The 18,564-nt window shown below is 39.2% G+C and overlaps 1 protein-coding gene across 2 annotated transcripts; it reads right to left on the minus strand.

Moving 5' to 3' along the window:
* Window positions 1-7,098: 7,098 nt before the first annotated feature.
* On the minus strand, window positions 7,099-18,444 carry LOC124137053 (ribonuclease Oy-like). 2 transcript variants are annotated; one of them, XM_046503170.2, is made up of 10 exons: window positions 18,306-18,444; window positions 15,353-15,426; window positions 14,763-14,847; window positions 14,267-14,319; window positions 13,558-13,630; window positions 11,003-11,070; window positions 10,501-10,614; window positions 9,201-9,249; window positions 7,974-8,045; window positions 7,099-7,558 (listed from the first exon to the last, which is right to left on the minus strand). In XM_046503170.2, the coding sequence occupies exons 2-10, from the start codon at window positions 15,397-15,399 to the stop codon at window positions 7,376-7,378; spliced, it is 744 nt and encodes a 247-aa protein (XP_046359126.2). In that variant the 5' UTR covers window positions 15,400-15,426; window positions 18,306-18,444; the 3' UTR covers window positions 7,099-7,375. The 2 variants fall into 2 exon arrangements, with proteins under 2 accessions (XP_046359126.2, XP_046359124.2); XM_046503168.2 differs by lacking the exon at window positions 18,306-18,444 and adding an exon at window positions 16,764-16,875.
* Window positions 18,445-18,564: the final 120 nt, after the last annotated feature.

The following is an 18,564-nucleotide window of genomic DNA, read 5'->3' on the forward strand; positions in this document are numbered from 1 at the left end:
GGTAGTTCTCTTTTTTTATATACTGTTAGAAACAAAAATGCGAACATACAGTGAGTATATATATGCTCTTTTGAAACTAATTTCTGTTTGGCAATAGGTCATGTTTGGTAAATAATACTTCATTATTTTTTACAGTACGTTTGGGGGGTTTGTATTGTATGCTCCAACAACGCCTTTTCATAGCACATGTTACTGAGTGGGTGAGTGAATATGGTTTTACGCCGCTTTTAGCAATATTTCATCAAAACCACGGCGGAGGACACCAGAAATGGGCTTTACACATTGTTCCCATGTGGGGAATCGAACCCGGGTCTTCGACGTGACGAGCAAACGATGTAACAACTAGGCTACCCCACCGCCCTTACATCAATACAGAAGAGAGTAACTTGTGCATTCAATGTAACTGCTTCATATCAACATATAAGATATTGAAAACTTTGGACAAATTTGTGCGGTGTATTTATTTTCTTTGGCCTGATTCAGTTGGTTTACGAGCCGACCTACAAAAAAAACTAAAATTTGGGATGACTGCATCACAATTAGAAACGAGATTTTATCTTTGCTGTTCTTAAGAAATGAATAATACGTAAAAAAATAATAATAATTAAAAAACAGTCGATTATCTTTCGGTATCTTTTCGCAATCCTACTTCTGTTGTGGTGTGACCTACGAGTTTGGTTTTCAATAACGGAAACAGTAGTTTTCGACCATCCAACTTGAATTTTTGGTCAAGCACTTTGTAAACCAATTAATTAAAAATATAACGCCGTTCCATCAGTATATTTGTGATAAAGAAACCTCGTAAGTACATACCCTGCTATTCCGGTCCGTGAGGATCCGGGTTAGAATTGGTCTTCAGCAACCCACGCTTTTCGTAAGGTGCGACACATGGGATCGGGTGGTCAGGTTCGCTGACTTGGTTGATGCATGTCACCGTATCCCAATTGCGTGCATCGATGCTCACTGTGTCAATTACTGAATTGTCTGGTCCAAGCCCGTTTATTTACAGACCGACGTAATATAGCTGGATATTGCTAAGTGCGGCGTTAAACAACAAACGAACAAACAAAAACAAATTAATGCTATTCTGGATGATCACTGTTAGAAAAGTTTCAAACGATACCAAGGACCTTAATCCGAAACCATGATTCGTTAATCCGGTAATTTGATAATCTGGAGTATTTGGGTCGGTACCCTCCATATTGACGAGGTTCCACTGTAATTCTAAATCTTGAACAGAGTATGGCACTAATCACTGTCGCCTGTTAACCTAGCTTTCGGGAAACATTACATCTCAGGTAGGTCATAGGGTGTTTCTGTGGATGGTAGTTTCTCCGGCAACCATTCCCGAACTACACGAGTACATCAAGCCTCTGTGATAACCACCTTTGTGAATATTGGATTGTAGTAGTGGCACATACGTTTATTTGCGGATGACACTATTTGTCAAAATATTATTGAAACAAGTATTTCAGGATAGTAATTGTACATGCTGACAAATAGAAGGTGAATTTCAAAACAGACAATAATATTGGTTAGCTAGCGTGTCGGGGGGGTCGTGGGGGTCATGCGAGGAGAGGGGGGTTATTGGGTGTGCTAAACCTACCTGAGCCCGTATTATCAATGGGGGGATGGGGGTCAAATTTAAAGTTGATATTTTCTTTGACTTCCGTGATAACAGGTTTTATATGTGAAGAAAAATAGTTAAATAGAAAATAATATTCTGTAATTTCATTTCGTTTATTGCACTTAGTTAATTCACATTATATCAGGAATTGTGTACCTTCTAACACATGAGTATGTGAGTTGTTTAGTCTTGACAAAACTTGCCAATTAATGAAAGGTTGAATGGAAAACAATTCTTTGAGTGACAACTTAGAATAAAAACATATTAATCTTCCTGTGAAGCTCGAAACTATTTCCGCGATTGGATTCATTTTTGGTAGTTGAGGGGCAACTGATGTAACTTGTTTATCTAGAATTTGCTGTGCCATACGATGTTACTTAAGATTAATTAAATACAGCTCTTACCCATGGAATTCAAACAGTACGTATGTATGCTTAGAAGAAAAGTAGGTTACCAACATGGTGAAAGTTAGGGATAGTTGTGTAACCGTTCATGTTTAGATATTACATTGGACGATTATTAGAAGCGGTCTAAATCATTGCATTTAAAATTTGTGTTAGAAACAGGCAAAAAACCCTGAACTGTTATGTTAACAGCATATCGACCAATGGTTTCAACAGGTGATGTCATAGATCGCAACAGGCGATCGCAACCCAAGCGTTCAGATTGACATTGACCTACAGTTGCTTTGTAAAATAGGCGTAACTTCATACTAAGTTAACCTTGATTCAAATTTTAGTGGTTAGGGTTAAGCTTAGCTAAGGTTGTTTCATGTTATGGGTCCTTTACTGTCTACTAATAGCTCATCTGCAATCATTCACACACACACACACTAACACACACTAACACAAACACACTCACACGCACACACTAACCCACACACTAACACTAACACTAACCCTCACACACTAACACTAAAATGAACGCCCCAACATTTTAGAGGCAGCTGGAAAACTCAGAAACTGACACAAGGGAAGAAGTTTATACAATGCACTCAATAAATGGCAGCATTCCTGGTAAAATGCTTTCTTACCTGGCGTCATATTGCTAGAATATCACTAAAACAGTAAAAGTCAGACAATCTCACTCCCTATTTAACAAGTTTAATTAGCATCTTCAGTGTCAGTAAATGAAATCATATATTAGATAGCATTATTTGTAGATACAGAATCATCATTGCAAGACTGGAACACTTTAAACATTCATATACAAAACATAAAAACAACAGAGGCAAAAATATTTATTCTCAAAATATAATATGAAATAATTCTAAATAACTTTACAAACCCTGAATAGCAGCATCAGTTGTGAGGACAAGTGGTTTTTCATATAGGAGCATGGAATGCATGATGATGTTTAGAAGCAACCAATTCCGTTACAGTAGCACTGTAAATGGAGATGTACATATAGCAGCATTTCACAGAAGAATTTAAACAATCTGGACATATAATACCATACATTGGGTAATAAAAGAACATCTCTGTTGATGGAGTCTGTCACGACTGTGTTAACATCAAAATGTACCCTTGGTTCATTTGGCCATACTCACTGACAAGGGTTCAGTTTCACAAGGACATTGTAGTTCTGCAACTGCCGCAAATGCCATAGGGTAAATAGACTTACAGTAGTCATAGCTTTATATGGCTTTGTGAGATGGGTCCCAGGGCAGTACTTTTACAGGGTGAAGTGACACTATCTTTGTACCTAGAGATTCATTAGTCAGAGTCAAGTGGTGACTGTGGTAAAACTGTGAAACTATCCCTATAGAAACTTGTGTATAAAGCAACGGTATCTAATGATGTAAACATACATCCCAGGATACATTTAGATATATGGAAATAATAATAATAATAATAATAATAATAATAATAATAATAATAATATGCACTAGATTCTATACACTAGTGCACACTCAAAGTACTACGTCATTATCACCCCCATGAATTACTCAGTATGCTCTCATGTCATTCTCAGTTCTCAAATGTGTATACAACCCATGCTGTCTGAGGTGCGAGAAGGTTAACACTTACATGACAATCTCATCCTACCAGGTACCCATTTACTGCTGGGTGAACAGAGGCATATTTCAAACAATGCCACATGCCCAAACAGACGTGGGGCAAGACCAAATCACCATAAACTCTCAAAGTGTCAAGTTTTAACCAAGTCACCCATCAATCAATGTGAATGAACTTTACATGGCACCATAGCCGAGATACACCCAACCAGTATTACTTCATTAACCAATCACCTCACAGCTGAAATTGGAACAAACCTGGCTGCCAACATCACTACTGCAAAATCTACTTGTACCAGTCTTGAATTTGACCTTAGCACTGGTTTGCCTCATGTCTAATCCTTGTCCCGTATTTACTAAACATAAAGATGTCCCACACACACCTGTAACAAAAATATGTGTAACAAACCAATATACGATTCATAAATGAGGTAACAGGAGATATTACAACACATAACTAAGCTTCATCACAACTTATACCTACTATTACAAGCAGATCACCAGCCACCAGGACCCACATTGCTAAATATTCCACATGCATCAAGCAGACACACAGAAAACAGTATTCAAAAGTGTATACAGCAGGTAATTTCAATAGAAATCATAATGATAAAGTGAAAACCCTTCTGCTTCAGTCTGCATTGTAAATAAGTGTTATTTACCGTATTCGACGTACAAAGCGCCCAGGGCGCTCTCAAAATTAGAAATAGGGGGCAGAGTTAAAAGATAAATTTTGTGGTTTATGCTGACAGCCTTATATGTTTATATACGACAGATATATTTTTCCAGAATTTATTTGCCCATAATTAAGGGTGCATATAAAACATGAGTGAGTATTATACGCGAATAAATAAGTCTTGTGTACATTGATCAATCGGAAGGGGTGCTAATTGGGTTTGTTCACTAGCCAATATATTAGCAAATATCGCCGTGGGCGCTTATTAGAGCGGGGCGCTTATTACGTCGAATACGGTATGCATATTCCTGAGAAAGTTTTGATATGACAAATAACATACAGCCTCAACAATAGGCATTTTAGTGGAACTTATCCACAGTTTGAGAATCACAGAGACTCAAACAAAAGAAATAAGAGAATGAAAAAGATTAAATTAGAAAGCAGATTACATGCAGAGCCTTTTCTGACCTTATCCATTGAAGACTGTATGACATCGTCATTCTATCATGATAAATACATCGAACCATTCAACGCAATATTTACATTTTGAATCTTGTTTGAATGATCGACACTAAAAATAGCCATCCAAAGACCAAACTATCCTGTTCTTTTAGAATTGACAAGCAACCATATCATCAGTACTTGACTCACCAAGTTGGGTGCTGTCTCAAATACAACTGGGAAATTACAAGTAGCAAAAAGACTTCCCTCTCCCTATCTTAATACTCAAGAAAACACTTTCTAACTTTACGGTCATCGTAACAGACTTCTGATTGGATTAAATGTATCAGGGGCATGCTGGTATAATGCCGTGATCTTTAATGTATATCGATGCCAAACTAACGTTCAGAGGAGCCATTTTGATTGGCTATTGATTTCAAGGGCAAGAGAAAATCATTGATATGTTGCTGATAAGAAAGATCACATCACTGTGTCCAGAGTATATATATACTAGAATGGAGTGAGTGAGTGAGTGAGTGAGTTGGGTTTAACGCCGCCTTTAACAGTATTCCAGTTATATCACGGCGTGTCAGCTTAATGTGGGAGGAAAGCCTGAAGTGATGCAGGTCTCAGACGGTTACCACTTCAGTAAAACCCACGAGCACGGGTATGGTGCTGACAAACCTAGAAACATCATTGGGGAGAACCGGAATTCGAACCCACAATCATAGGTTTCTGGCATGCCCAAGGGACGCAACTCTGCACAGCGAATCACGGCACCTCAGATGACTGAGCCACCTGTGCCCCCTACTAGAATGGAGATATGACACACTTGATAATCGAGGATGTAGCTCCTATTCTTTTCACAACTAAATCTACTATCCACCTGCTAATAATGTTCCATTCATTCTGGTATTGTAAAATAATGTTCATGTGCAAGTCAACTGTATTTTCTTCTTAATTTCAGAATGTATCCAGTTTTGAACTTTACTCGTTTTTTTACAATATTTGTCGCAAGTTTATCAGACAGTTTATTTCTAGATACAATAATGCCATACCTGAGCTAACACTATAATAAAATCAATCTATCAGTAAAGGAAATATTCCATTCACAACACTTTTACATTGACCATATTGTGATGACTGGTGTGAAACTATGCCATATTGTATTGATGCACTGGAGCTATATGCTGCCATACAAGCTATGCTGCCATACAAGGATGCATATGTATGAGTGTCACACTGTATCATTTTGTTTGTTTGTTTGTTTGTTCTTTAAGCCACACTCAGCATATTCCAGCTAAATAATGGCTATCTGTAAATAATTGAATCTGGACCAGACAATCCAGTGATTGACATCAGGAGCATGCAACTGGGATATGATGACATGCATCAGCCAAGTCACTGAGTGCACCACATTGAGCATTAGTCATCACATAATACACCATAATACATAAACATCAGTTACAGTCTAAAATGAATCCATACACTGATTTCTCCTCCCCCATCAACAATGCTATGCACAGGATATTGTTCATGGAACAAAATAAATTCTATTTTGATGCTAACAAAGGCTTATAAGGTCAGTGCTTCTTCACAGAAGTGGAACCCAAGGAGATCCACCCAGGGCTCTAGTGACAGAGAGAGAGAGTTGGGTTCAACATAACAGCACTGATCCCTGGCCCTCTGTAAGTATTGTTGAAGTAATCTCCTCACAGAGCCTGTAATGGGCAACTATAATGTCCAATATACTAGTATATAATACAGAACAGATATAGAAAGAATCAATCATTAAATCCAGGTTTTTAGGACATTGTGTACAGTTTTACTTCAGCTGACAAAATGAAGGTTTTGCCTAGACCCGAGATTACTGACAATGAATTAGACCGTAATAAAACCATAATACATTTCTGAACAGCGGACCTTCTTAATGCACATTTCTCTCATATGTCCTAAATTGACCTTGTCCATTTAAGAAAGAAAATTAATTTTTTACACACCTCAATTTTACCAAACAGCCAGGATGGAAACTATATGATTAATTCACTGTGGCCTAAATACAGACAACAGGAGGAATGTATACCTGGGTTTGAAACCTTAAAATGAAATTTGAACAAAATATCATTTTTGTGTGTCCTGTACTTTGTCATGGTCAATGCAAAACATCTTGTAACTTTGACCTCTAAAAAATAATGAAAAGTTTCTTTCATTGTCTCATTATATCAACATTGTGGCTGTAAAAGACAACCATGAACAGGCCTGCACATCAGAATGAGTAGGGTCCAAAATGCATCCAAAAGACAACAAACACTAGACTTAGGCACATGTGGCCACCTCTAACTTTTAAGAATCCAACAGTTTAATGTAGTTCATCGATAAGGCTACTCAAAGAGCACCCAAGTCTTTCATCTTACCACAGTTAATCTGTAATGCTATAATTAACTATATGAGGTTAACTAATGTAATATGAAAGAATTGTTTTGAGTAGTATATATGTATTACTGAACTTTACGTAGCTAGCACCGGAACAAATATGTGTCAAATGGGTTTTTTTTCATGTGAAGTATTTTACGCTGAAACTTATAAAAATAAACTATTTCTGGGAAATGTAGACTTAATGTTTTTTATTGGAATTTGCTGTAGGAAGCGGGTAGAGGTAGGTTATTTCAGAAGATTGGCATTCTTCAGCCTGGGTCAGGTTGGCCTGGGCAGATAGGAGTTTGGAGTCACAATCCATCAGCTTGAAGGATTTGTCAACACATATCTCAATCTCCATGAAAAACTGCCTCTTTGTCGCCTGAAGAAGTAAAGTGAAATTGGATCAAGACCGTGTTCTCAAAACATTCAATATTATTTCATCTTTATAAATCCAGGGTTTTGGGGGAGATGTTGAAACTTCAGTAATACTAGCTTCAGGGGACTATGAATAGGACACATCTAAAAGGTCACATGAGTGCCATATATGGGATAGACAAATAAGAATTTTTAATGAACAAGATTGCATAGTTTTGAAGGCAAGCTCACGTGTTGTAACATGAGTTCCCCTTAACAAGTGAGAGTGAGGTAGCCTAGTGTCACGCTGAAGACCTGTGTCAGCTCCTCACATGGGTGCAATGTGTGAAGCCCTTTTCTGGTGTTTCCTGCCATAATATTGCTGGAATATTGTTAAAAGCGAGTAATACCATACTCACTCACTCACTAACAAAAAGTACCTTTTGGTATGAGCAGCGCATCACAGGAGTTGATCCAAAATATTTCTTCAAGAGATCACTGACTTCCGTTACCTGAAAGGTAGTGGAGAATAAGAGACAATGAACTCAAGACACAGCTGAGGTTTTCTTCAGGTGTTGAAAGCTATGTCACTAAACATGGAAATATCAGCATACCTACAAGCTTGATGTGATTATTACAAATTAGTAGGAAAACTTTTCCAAACACACTATATATCACACCACTATAAATAATGTCACAAGTTTGTAAACATTCCTGACAGTGAGTGATTTCTATATAGCAAGTGTTGAGTAAAGTGTAGATTTAACTTTTCAGTAAATGAATGTATGTACCACATTCAATACAATAGTCCAACCCATCATTCTATCAGTAAAACTACATTTACCAATTACCAAAGATGTAAACATGTCGGAATCTCGAGTCTGGTAAAATTATGTTCAGTCAAGTAAAGTCTGCGAATAATAGTCCAAATAGCACTATACTTATAATTACTCTTGATGAGATCAATATACGACAAGGACCCAAGGACCCAACCCCTGAGGTGGTCATACGTCCTTGTTTTCACATATTTACCTCCTTAATAGTGATCATTTGTCTTGTTATACCAAAATTCACTTGAAAGTTTATGAAGTCTTTAAACTGTCCTGTTACATTACAGTAACTTTTCTGTGAACCGTGAACTGTTCGTTCCAGACGCCATCTTGTTTTCTAGCAGACGAGTCAATATTCATCACATGACAGATGAATACTAATCATGTGATAAGTCATTATTCGAGGTCAGTGTCAGATACATGATTTATGGGTCTACACTGAAATGTTTTGTTTCTCCACATGATATGGATTGAATTGCAAGATTCTTAATAGAGGTATAACACAACACTCTACTGAAACTGATACTTATAGCGCTGTTCAGGCTAGTGGACCAAAATATTTGAAACAGACTGATGTAATATAGAACATATTACGCACACAGATGCTGATCAACAGCAATCATCAGGGATGGATGAAGGATTTTGAAAAAAGGGGTGCACAGAATATCCATGTCATGAATTCACTTGGCCGAGTGCACAGCTAACATGTAAGGTGTCTGAAAAAAGTGGGGGTTGCACACCCTTGCAAACCCACACCACACCCTTCCCCACATCCCACCCTTCCCCACATCCCACCCCTAGATCTGCCAGTGATCATTCAGGTGATGAGAGACTGACCTTGTAGCCAGTGCTTTTAGATGGGATGACATCAAATGTCTTCAGCACCCTGAAACATGTAGAAGTTCTTGTTAGCTCTGATGACTACACTATTCAACACTGGAGGCACTGATAGTAACATAATTATAGCAGCTTTAAACACACATTCCATAAAAAAATAAAAACATACAAGAATCACACTTAATACATTCTACAAACAATAGTGAGTGAGATGCTTTTAACACCGCTTTAAACATTATTCCAGTTATATCACAGCGTGTCAGCTTATTGTGGGAGGAAAGTCCGAAGTGATACAAGTCTCCGACGTTTACCACTTCTGTGAAACCTGTGAGCATGGGTATGGTGCTGACAAACCTAGAAAACATAATCGGGGTGAACTAGGATTCAAACCCACAATCATAAACTTCAAGGGACACAACTCTCAGCACCTTAGATGACTGGGCCACCTGTGCCCCCCCCCCCTACAAACAATAAGAGAGTGCTCAATTATGGCGATATACTGCAGCATGTGTACATGCATATTTAAGAGATATTAAGCCATTAAATACTCACTGCCACAAGAAACACAAACCATAGAAACATATAGAGAAGTATGAATGTTAACATTGTTAAGAAGAGATTTTTCCAATGTGTACCAATTAATGACAAAACTAACAGTCAGTCAAGTTTAACACAGAGTTTCTTTAGTCTTGTCACGATATGCTGCACATGATTAAAAGATTTCCAAACTTTACACACTAATCCTGCACTAATGGTGCATCTCAAGTCATGGATCTATGCCATCACATATACACAGCGCAGGGAAACAGAAAGTAAGGTTCACCAGAAAATACCTAAACAACCTAAAGAAATTGTAAAAAGATAGTGTCATGTTCCTTGTTCCCACTACAGTATAATGTATGTCCATCCAAGAAAATATAATCTAAACAGGAAAACGTGTGTGCACATGCCCTTTTCCATTCATCAATATCAATGCCTCCACATCTATTACTGCTTTGTTGAAACAAACACTACATGGTTACCATGTTACCATATTGTTTTTCACAAACGACTGTCATATTATGCACTTACCTAAAAGTGTGGCATGGTTGGAAAAATTGTTTGATTTATATTCCACTATTCCTCTTTTCTAAATTGCTGTGGTGAGCAACTATAGACATGATAAAATAATGATTGCTGCAAGAATTTTGAGGTAAAATGAAACATTTTTATACAAATATGACCTTGATGTACATTTTGAAATAATTCACCACAGCATCCAAGGAAGGTGGTCCTCTATTAAATCTGCTACCATACTTACTGTTGTAAATCAAGCTTCTTATTGAGTTGGAGGGCTGCACTAAAGTATTTAAACTCATTGTCTGTGGCCGGCAGACTGGTGGCGCAGGTGCCGTGCTTGTCCCATTCATGTGACCTGCAACACACACACACAGGCATTGTCAAGAATTATACTTCACTTCAGTCAATCGTGAATTCTGGAAATTATCTTACCAAGAAACAATGTATTGGGAGTTAGCTCCCTTCAATAGCTTGCACAGGTGAGTGTGTTCAACACCACTTTGACCACTATGTCAGATATATTACAGAATGTCAACTTAATATGTGTAGAAACTAAAGGTGCTGCCAGAACCTACCATAATCCAACAAAATTAATTTCCAATCTTGTTAAATTTGTATAAAAAGTTCACATAAAACTAGACTAATTAACATAACAAAATGCCCCTGATCATGTTGACCATTGGGTGTAACCAAACACTTTCAATGCTTCAGCATGTTACTATCGTCGACATTAATATACATACCAAAAGTCGTTTTTGGCTGTATCAGTAAACAGGTTAGGCCATTGTGCAGTCAGGTTGGTCTCCAACGACTAAAACAATGGATGAAAGAAAAGATGACATAACAAAATGGCTGACAAAAATAATAAAATGATGCTGAAGACAGAAGTCATGAAACACCCTCAGATTACTTATCATGTCATAAGATTTTTGCAAATCTTTTACAACGATATTAAATTAAATGAGAGGCAGGTTTCCTTGATGCAATAATACTCATCAGTCTGTTCCAAACATTGGTGAGTGTTCCAGCCAAAACTTGAATGTGGCATATTTCAGTATATTTTAATGTAAATACATGTGCCATTTTTAGCTGAGCTTACTGGACAGAAACAATTACTTAAAGTTGCAGAACGACATATGGACACAAAGGTGTCATTTTGAGATTTATTTTCCCCAATCACATCATAGCAACGACAAAAGGCTGTTGTCTCACCCCTCACTTGCTTCAGTACCTCATACCATCAGGGATTTACACTGAACACAAAATGTTACTGTCTATACCTAGAAATTCAGAATGGACCTCAATTAATGAATACCGAGAATTCCATGGGACACAAACTGACCTCCACAGGGGTCTCAAAATGATTAGACCCAGGTACATCGCTGAACCACGTACATCCCTGTTCCACGTACATCCCTGTACCAGGTACATCCCTGTACCACGTACATCCCTGTACCGCGTACATCCCTGAACCAGGTACATCCCTGTACCGCGTACATCCCTGTACCGCGTACATCCCTGAACCAGGTACATCCCTGTACCGCGTACATCACTGTACCACGTACATCCCTGAACCAGGTACATCCCTGTACCGCGTACATCCCTCTACCGCGTACATCCCTGTACCACGTACATCACTGTACCACGAACATCCCCGAACCAGGTACATCCCTGTACCGCGTACATCCCTGTACCGCGTACATCCCTGTACCACGTACATCCCTGTTCCACGTACATCCCTGTTCCACGTACATCCCTGAACCAGGTACATCCCTGAACCAGGTACATCCCTGTACCGCGTACATCCCTGTACCGCGTTCATCCCTGTACAACGTACATCACTGTACCACGTACATCACTGTACCACATACATCCCTGTACCACGTACATCACTGTACCACGTACATCCCTGAACCACGTACAACCCTGTACCACGTATGTACCACGTACATCCCTGTACCACTTACATCCCTGTTCCACGTACATCCCTGTTCCAGGTACATCCCTGTACCGCGTACATCCCTGTACCGCGTACATCCCTGTACCACGTACATCCCTGTTCCACGTACATCCCTGTTCCACGTACATCCCTGTTCCACGTACATCCCTGAACCAGGTACATCCCTGTACCGCGTACATCCCTGTACCGCGTTCATCCCTGGACAACGTACATCACTGTACCACGTACATCCCTGTACCACGTACATCACTGTACCACATACATCCCTGTACCACGTACATCCCTGTTCCACGTACATCCCTGTTCCACGTACATCCCTGTACCACGTACATCCCTGTACCACGTACATCACTGTACCACGTACATCCCTGTACCACGTACATCACTGTACCACGTACATCCCTGTTCCACGTACATCCCTGTTCCACGTACATCACTGTACCACGTACATCCCTGTACCACGTACATCACTGTACCACGTACATCCCTGTACCACGTACATCACTGTACCACGTACATCCCTGTACCACGTACATCACTGTACCACGTACATCACTGTACCACATACATCCCTGTACCACGTACATCCCTGTACCACGTACATCACTGTACCACTTACATCCCTGTACCACTTACATCCCTGTACCACTTACATCCCTGTTCCACGTACATCCCTGTTCCACGTACATCCCTGTTCCACGTACATCCCTGTTCCACGTACATCCCTGAACCAGGTACATCCCTGAACCACATACATCCCTGTACCACGTACATCCCTGAACCACGTACATCACTGTACCACGTACATCCCTGAACCACGTACATCCCTGTACCACGTACATCCCTGAACCACGTACATCACTGTACCACGTACATCCCTGAACCAGGTACATCCCTGAACCACATACATCCCTGAACCACGTACATCCCTGTACCACGTACATCACTGTACCACGTACATCCCTGTACCACGTACATCCCTGTACCACGTACATCACTGTACCACGTACATCCCTGTACCACGTACATCCCTGTACCACGTACATCCCTGAACCACGTATGTACCACGTACATCCCTGTACCACGTACATACCTGTACCACATACATCCCTGTACCACGTACATCACTGTACCACGTACATCCCTGAACCACGTACATCCCTGTACCACGTACATCCCTGTACCACGTACATACCTGTACCACATACATCCCTGTACCACGTACATCACTGTACCACGTACATCCCTGAACCACGTACAACCCTGTACCACGTATGTACCACGTACATCCCTGTACCACGTACATACCTGTACCACATACATCCCTGTACCACGTACCTTAATTTTATCGAAGTCGAATGGCCATGAGCTGTTGCAGTCACTGGGTTCTTTACCACTGCGACTGTTGGGCCTGCAGATGAGACACATTTGAATAATGAGCATGGTCATGTTACATGCTCTAATTACCAAACACAAGCAGATGTCAGAGATTTATGATACTATGACATGCATCAACCAAGTCAGCGAGTCTGACCACCCGATCCCAATAGTCGCCTCTTACGACAAGCATAGTTGCTTTTTACAACAAGCATCGGTTGCTGAGGACCCATTGCTCGACATATAATTGCAACATGTATATGACATCCCACAGAGAGTGCACGGGGAATGGTGTAATACACTGTGCACCTCGGCATGCACTTATCATATACACAGCCGAATAAATGATGTACATATTGCAGCACCATCTGGTGTTCTTTATTGTCAATGTTGTCCAATAGTGTTTGATGTCCGTTTGTACACATTAGTACACATTGTTCTTTCTTTCATATGGCGTCTTATATTTAGGGTTGTTCACCATTTTCACTGGTATTTGCTTTGTATTTGAGTTTCATTATACACATGCAAATAATGACCTTTATTAGCAACATTTAATACTTGATTCGTAAGATTTTACTATTATTGGTTATTACAGGTGACCTTTTTTTCAACTGATGTACTTCTGACCGAATGGATGCCCACAGAGAATCTTGTTCCCATGGTAACTCACCATAAGCCATGGACTGTCCATCCAGTCACCGCCTCTGGAATACCACACTGATGCTGCAACACAAGAGGTGACATGTTTATTATGCTTAAATTTACAAACTATAGCACAACAAACACGCCAACAAAACCTTCCAGTATATGGTACAACCCATAGGTGTTATTTTTCTCCTCATACAGGGCCTTTGGGTAGCCAAGTGGTGAAAGTGTTCTTTCGTCACACCAAAGGCTCAGGTTCTATTCACAAGGGTATAATGGGTGAAGCCCAATTCTGGTGTCTCCCCCCCCCAATCTCTCATCATCTTCCCCCTCTGATTGCTAATATATTGCTAAAAGCAGCAAAAAACCATACTCACTCCATTCACAATACTATCCAAGTTTTCCTCAACAGCCATACACCATTTCAGATATATTTTTTGGATCCACACAACCATGCCATGTATGTGAAATACAGATGTAACCGACCCAAAGTCTGCAGCCAGACAGATATTGCAGCTTACCTCTGAAGATACATCGATACATACTGATGGAGCCCATTGTTGAGAAAATGTGAAGAAATCAAACGCACTCTCTGCACTCACAACACTGAAACAGTCCAGAAAATGCAGTTTAGCAAACAGTATCAACATGATTAGCAAAGAAACAAAATATCTATAATCAATACAATTACTGGATGGTGCTTACATTAAAATATATCAAATGTTTCTCTGGCAAACACGTGTCACGTAAAAAGTTGCTTTTTCAATTTATATTTTTTAAATATAGTTCATTTTCTAAATTAATATGTACTGCTTCTGTTGTTCATTTATGATCACTACATCATGATGACTTCACCAAAGTTCAAAGATATATTTTTATTTGAGAAAAAATATAAAGTTGACCTCACTTGTTACTTCTGTTAACAACAAAATATGAAGAATAATTTTTTTCCAAATAGATAATATTGAGGATTAGGGTTAACAAGAACCCCAAATTTAAATTAATTAACTATTACTGATAATAATTGAAGTCAAACCACATTTTCACAATTAAATATTCAGGATTTCTTTTCCTCCTTTGTCAACACTTTCATGTGCAGGTTCAAACTTACACAATCACAAGACAGCTCACAAATAGCAGCAATCTATTTCTCAGCATCTTCTTTGCCTGATGTCTTCACCAAATCTGAAACATCAAATGAACATCATCATCAAAATGGTAATACCCTTACTCATGCCGTTTTCTCCACATCATTGAGTGAGTGAGTGGGTTGGTTTTAACGCCGCTTTTAACAGTATTCCAGTTACATCACGGTGTGTCAGCTTAATGTGGAAGGAAAGCCCGAAGTTATGCAAGTCTCAGACGTTTACAACTTTCGGTGAAACCCACGAGGAGGGATATGGTGCTGACAAACCTAGATACATAATCGGGACGAACCAGGATTCGAACCCACAATCATAGGTTTCTGGCCTGCCCAAGGGACACAACTCTGCACAGCGAATTGCGGCGCTTTAAACGACTGGGCCACCTGTGCCCCTTTGCTACACATCAACCCTAGCTGGAGACAGATTTCTTGTTCTTCAACATTTTCATTTCAGTAATAATGACTGACCATTGTGGGAGAGGAGGAATGAATTCAGTGGACACTGAAGAGAATTTGAAATAGTTTTCCCATGTACGAAGACAGAGGAGAGAAGTCTGGATGCTAAAAGAAGTTCAAATTGAAAAAGTCAAGGACAAGTGACATCGTCTCTTGTTTCAGTAAAAAAAAAACAGGGTGGGTATGGCTTTATGCCAATTTTAGCAACAATCCAGAATATCATGGCAGTGGACACAAGCAATGGGCTTCATGTATACTGTACTCTAAAGAATCAAACCCGGGTCTTCTGTGAAACGAGCGAATGCATTAACCACTAGGCTACCGTTCCAAAAGAACAGGTAACTCAGGTAGGCCTACTTGTGTCGGATGGGTCCTGAGTAGGCCCCTTTTTATCCACAGAACTACCTGGACCCGTGGTTAGTCATGTGATATATTGTGTAATTAATGAGAATAGCATTAAGCACCATGGTTACACTACAAGCGCTATCGTTCAAACATTTCTTTCATACTTTTATATGTTTGAAAATGATAAAGCTTCATTCACTGAAGCATGCATGAACATATCATTGTGTCTGTGTAGCTAAATACTTATTTTGGTCAGGGCTCAGTAAAACAATTCCCAATATGACAGTTTGTACCCAAATTGGGACAGGTAGCGGGTGCGCGTGTAGGGATGCGTAAAAGCGGGTCCCGGGGAAATTTGGATTTTTCCAAGCCTACGGGCGGAAGTCTTACCCTCACAAAAAAATGAGACTGAAAGGTGCTAGTATGATTGAGTAAATTGTGAGGTAAATCAGAGGCCGAGGCAAGATTTCTACTGTCCGCAGCTGTCGGTTGACGTCTGTCAAAGCTCAAAAGAGTGAAAATTGATTAAACTATTGTATCTTCTAAAAATAGTATTACTTAATACGGGTATACTTACAATATATACCACAACTATCCGCTTAGAAATCCTTTTAAGACTCCTCTGTAAGATTGTTTTGTTGTCGCTCTGCCCTCTGATCAGCTGACAAAGACGCACCCTATGTGATTCCAAGGGAAGTAACTCCAATGTGTTCTCAACCTAGCTAACTTTACAAATGCAAATTTCACCGTATATCGTAATAGTTCGAATCCCATTAATTGATACGATAATTATATATTTTCCTTCGTCAAAAAAACCCGATCTTCTTTTTTTCTGAAGTGAATACGGTACATATGAACTATATTAGATATACATAGTTGCGATGTATTGAGGCGTGAGTTGTCTGGGTATATTATTTATGTAAAAACCGCCTGCCATACCAAAAATAACGATTTCACATTAGGTCCGTTGCATGTTTTAATTGACGACCCCTAATGATTTTATTAATTCTCATCGACACAAACGTGAACTAAACAAACCTCTGAAATATAAAGTGAAAGAGAAGAGACTCACTCAGCACAAGTTATGTATACCACACTACGCGATAAAAAAAACGCGAGAAAATGTCTACCAACAAATTCTAAGAGAGCGTTGACAAAATTATAGACATTTCATCATCCAGATTTACTGGTATTCTGTTATTCTGTTTCCATTAATAATCACGTCCAAATGCGTTACATGCCAACGCCATCCTTTTCGTTGGATAAAACGTAGTGGAAACAGTGTTACCTATGGGACTGTTACCTGTGTACACATCTGGCTTCGGGAACGATACATACATAAACTATCACAAATGGATCTAGTCATTTATTTAAGAAATAAAAGACTCGTGGTCGTTGTATATCGTGCAGTATAACACCGCAGGGAGAATATACCATGAGGTGCGCAGCCCCGAGTAGTTCCTTCTCTCTGCAGTGTTTTACTGCACGATGCACAACGACCACGAGTCGTTTAATTAATTCTTAATTGAGACATCAACATTATGTACAGACTCTTTAAGGATGTTGATGAAATGTACAAGTTTTTAAAATATTTACCCAAATTTTAATAGTGGTGACTCCCTGAATAAAACGACCACGGAAATGTCGGACAAGTCCATTTTACGAACAGGTGGGTTAAGTTTGGTATTTCCCACATATTCTCACATTGAGACATTAACACATTTTAGCGATGACAAATTGAAAATCAAATGTATTTCGCAGGCAATTATCAATAAGAATTGAGACAAATTTTAATTATTATATATTTTAAAGAAAATAGTCATCGACCGATATTTGTTTGTTATTAATGCCCAAGGCGTCTGTGGATAAGTGTGACAATGTTACCTCCGAAGTTCATGTTTATTTTGTCGGTCCACATGAATATTAGAGATAACCGTTTTGAATATTAATCATATGTGGTTACACACCATTGTTGTCTCGCAGTGTTTGATGCTTTTACTGAGGTACTTTCTCATTACTAACGCCTTATCAAAATGTATTATTGTGTAACAATGTAACATATACTATTATATATGCAATGTATTGGTATACATGTTGGATATATTGAAATATGTATTACCTTGACAGGTCTGGTAGCGTGCTGACATGAAGTGTCACGTGGTGTCACGTGGTGTCAATAACGGGGTCAACGAAATATGTGACAGAGGTGATCTATTCACATGTGATGTAGGTAGGTCATATTTCCTTTGCGCACAATCGAATGTGTCCAATGTCCAACAGTTGTATAACACCACTACCTTATTCAACCTTTCCTTATATAAACCTGTTTGCTTGACAAGAGGAAGTAGTGGCTGCGTCACCTTGGCGACCGTCATATG

The sequence above is a fragment of the Haliotis rufescens genome, unplaced genomic scaffold (genome assembly GCF_023055435.1).
Source record: "Haliotis rufescens isolate VD_foot unplaced genomic scaffold, xgHalRufe1.0.p SCAF_3, whole genome shotgun sequence".
NCBI lineage: Eukaryota > Metazoa > Mollusca > Gastropoda > Lepetellida > Haliotidae > Haliotis > Haliotis rufescens.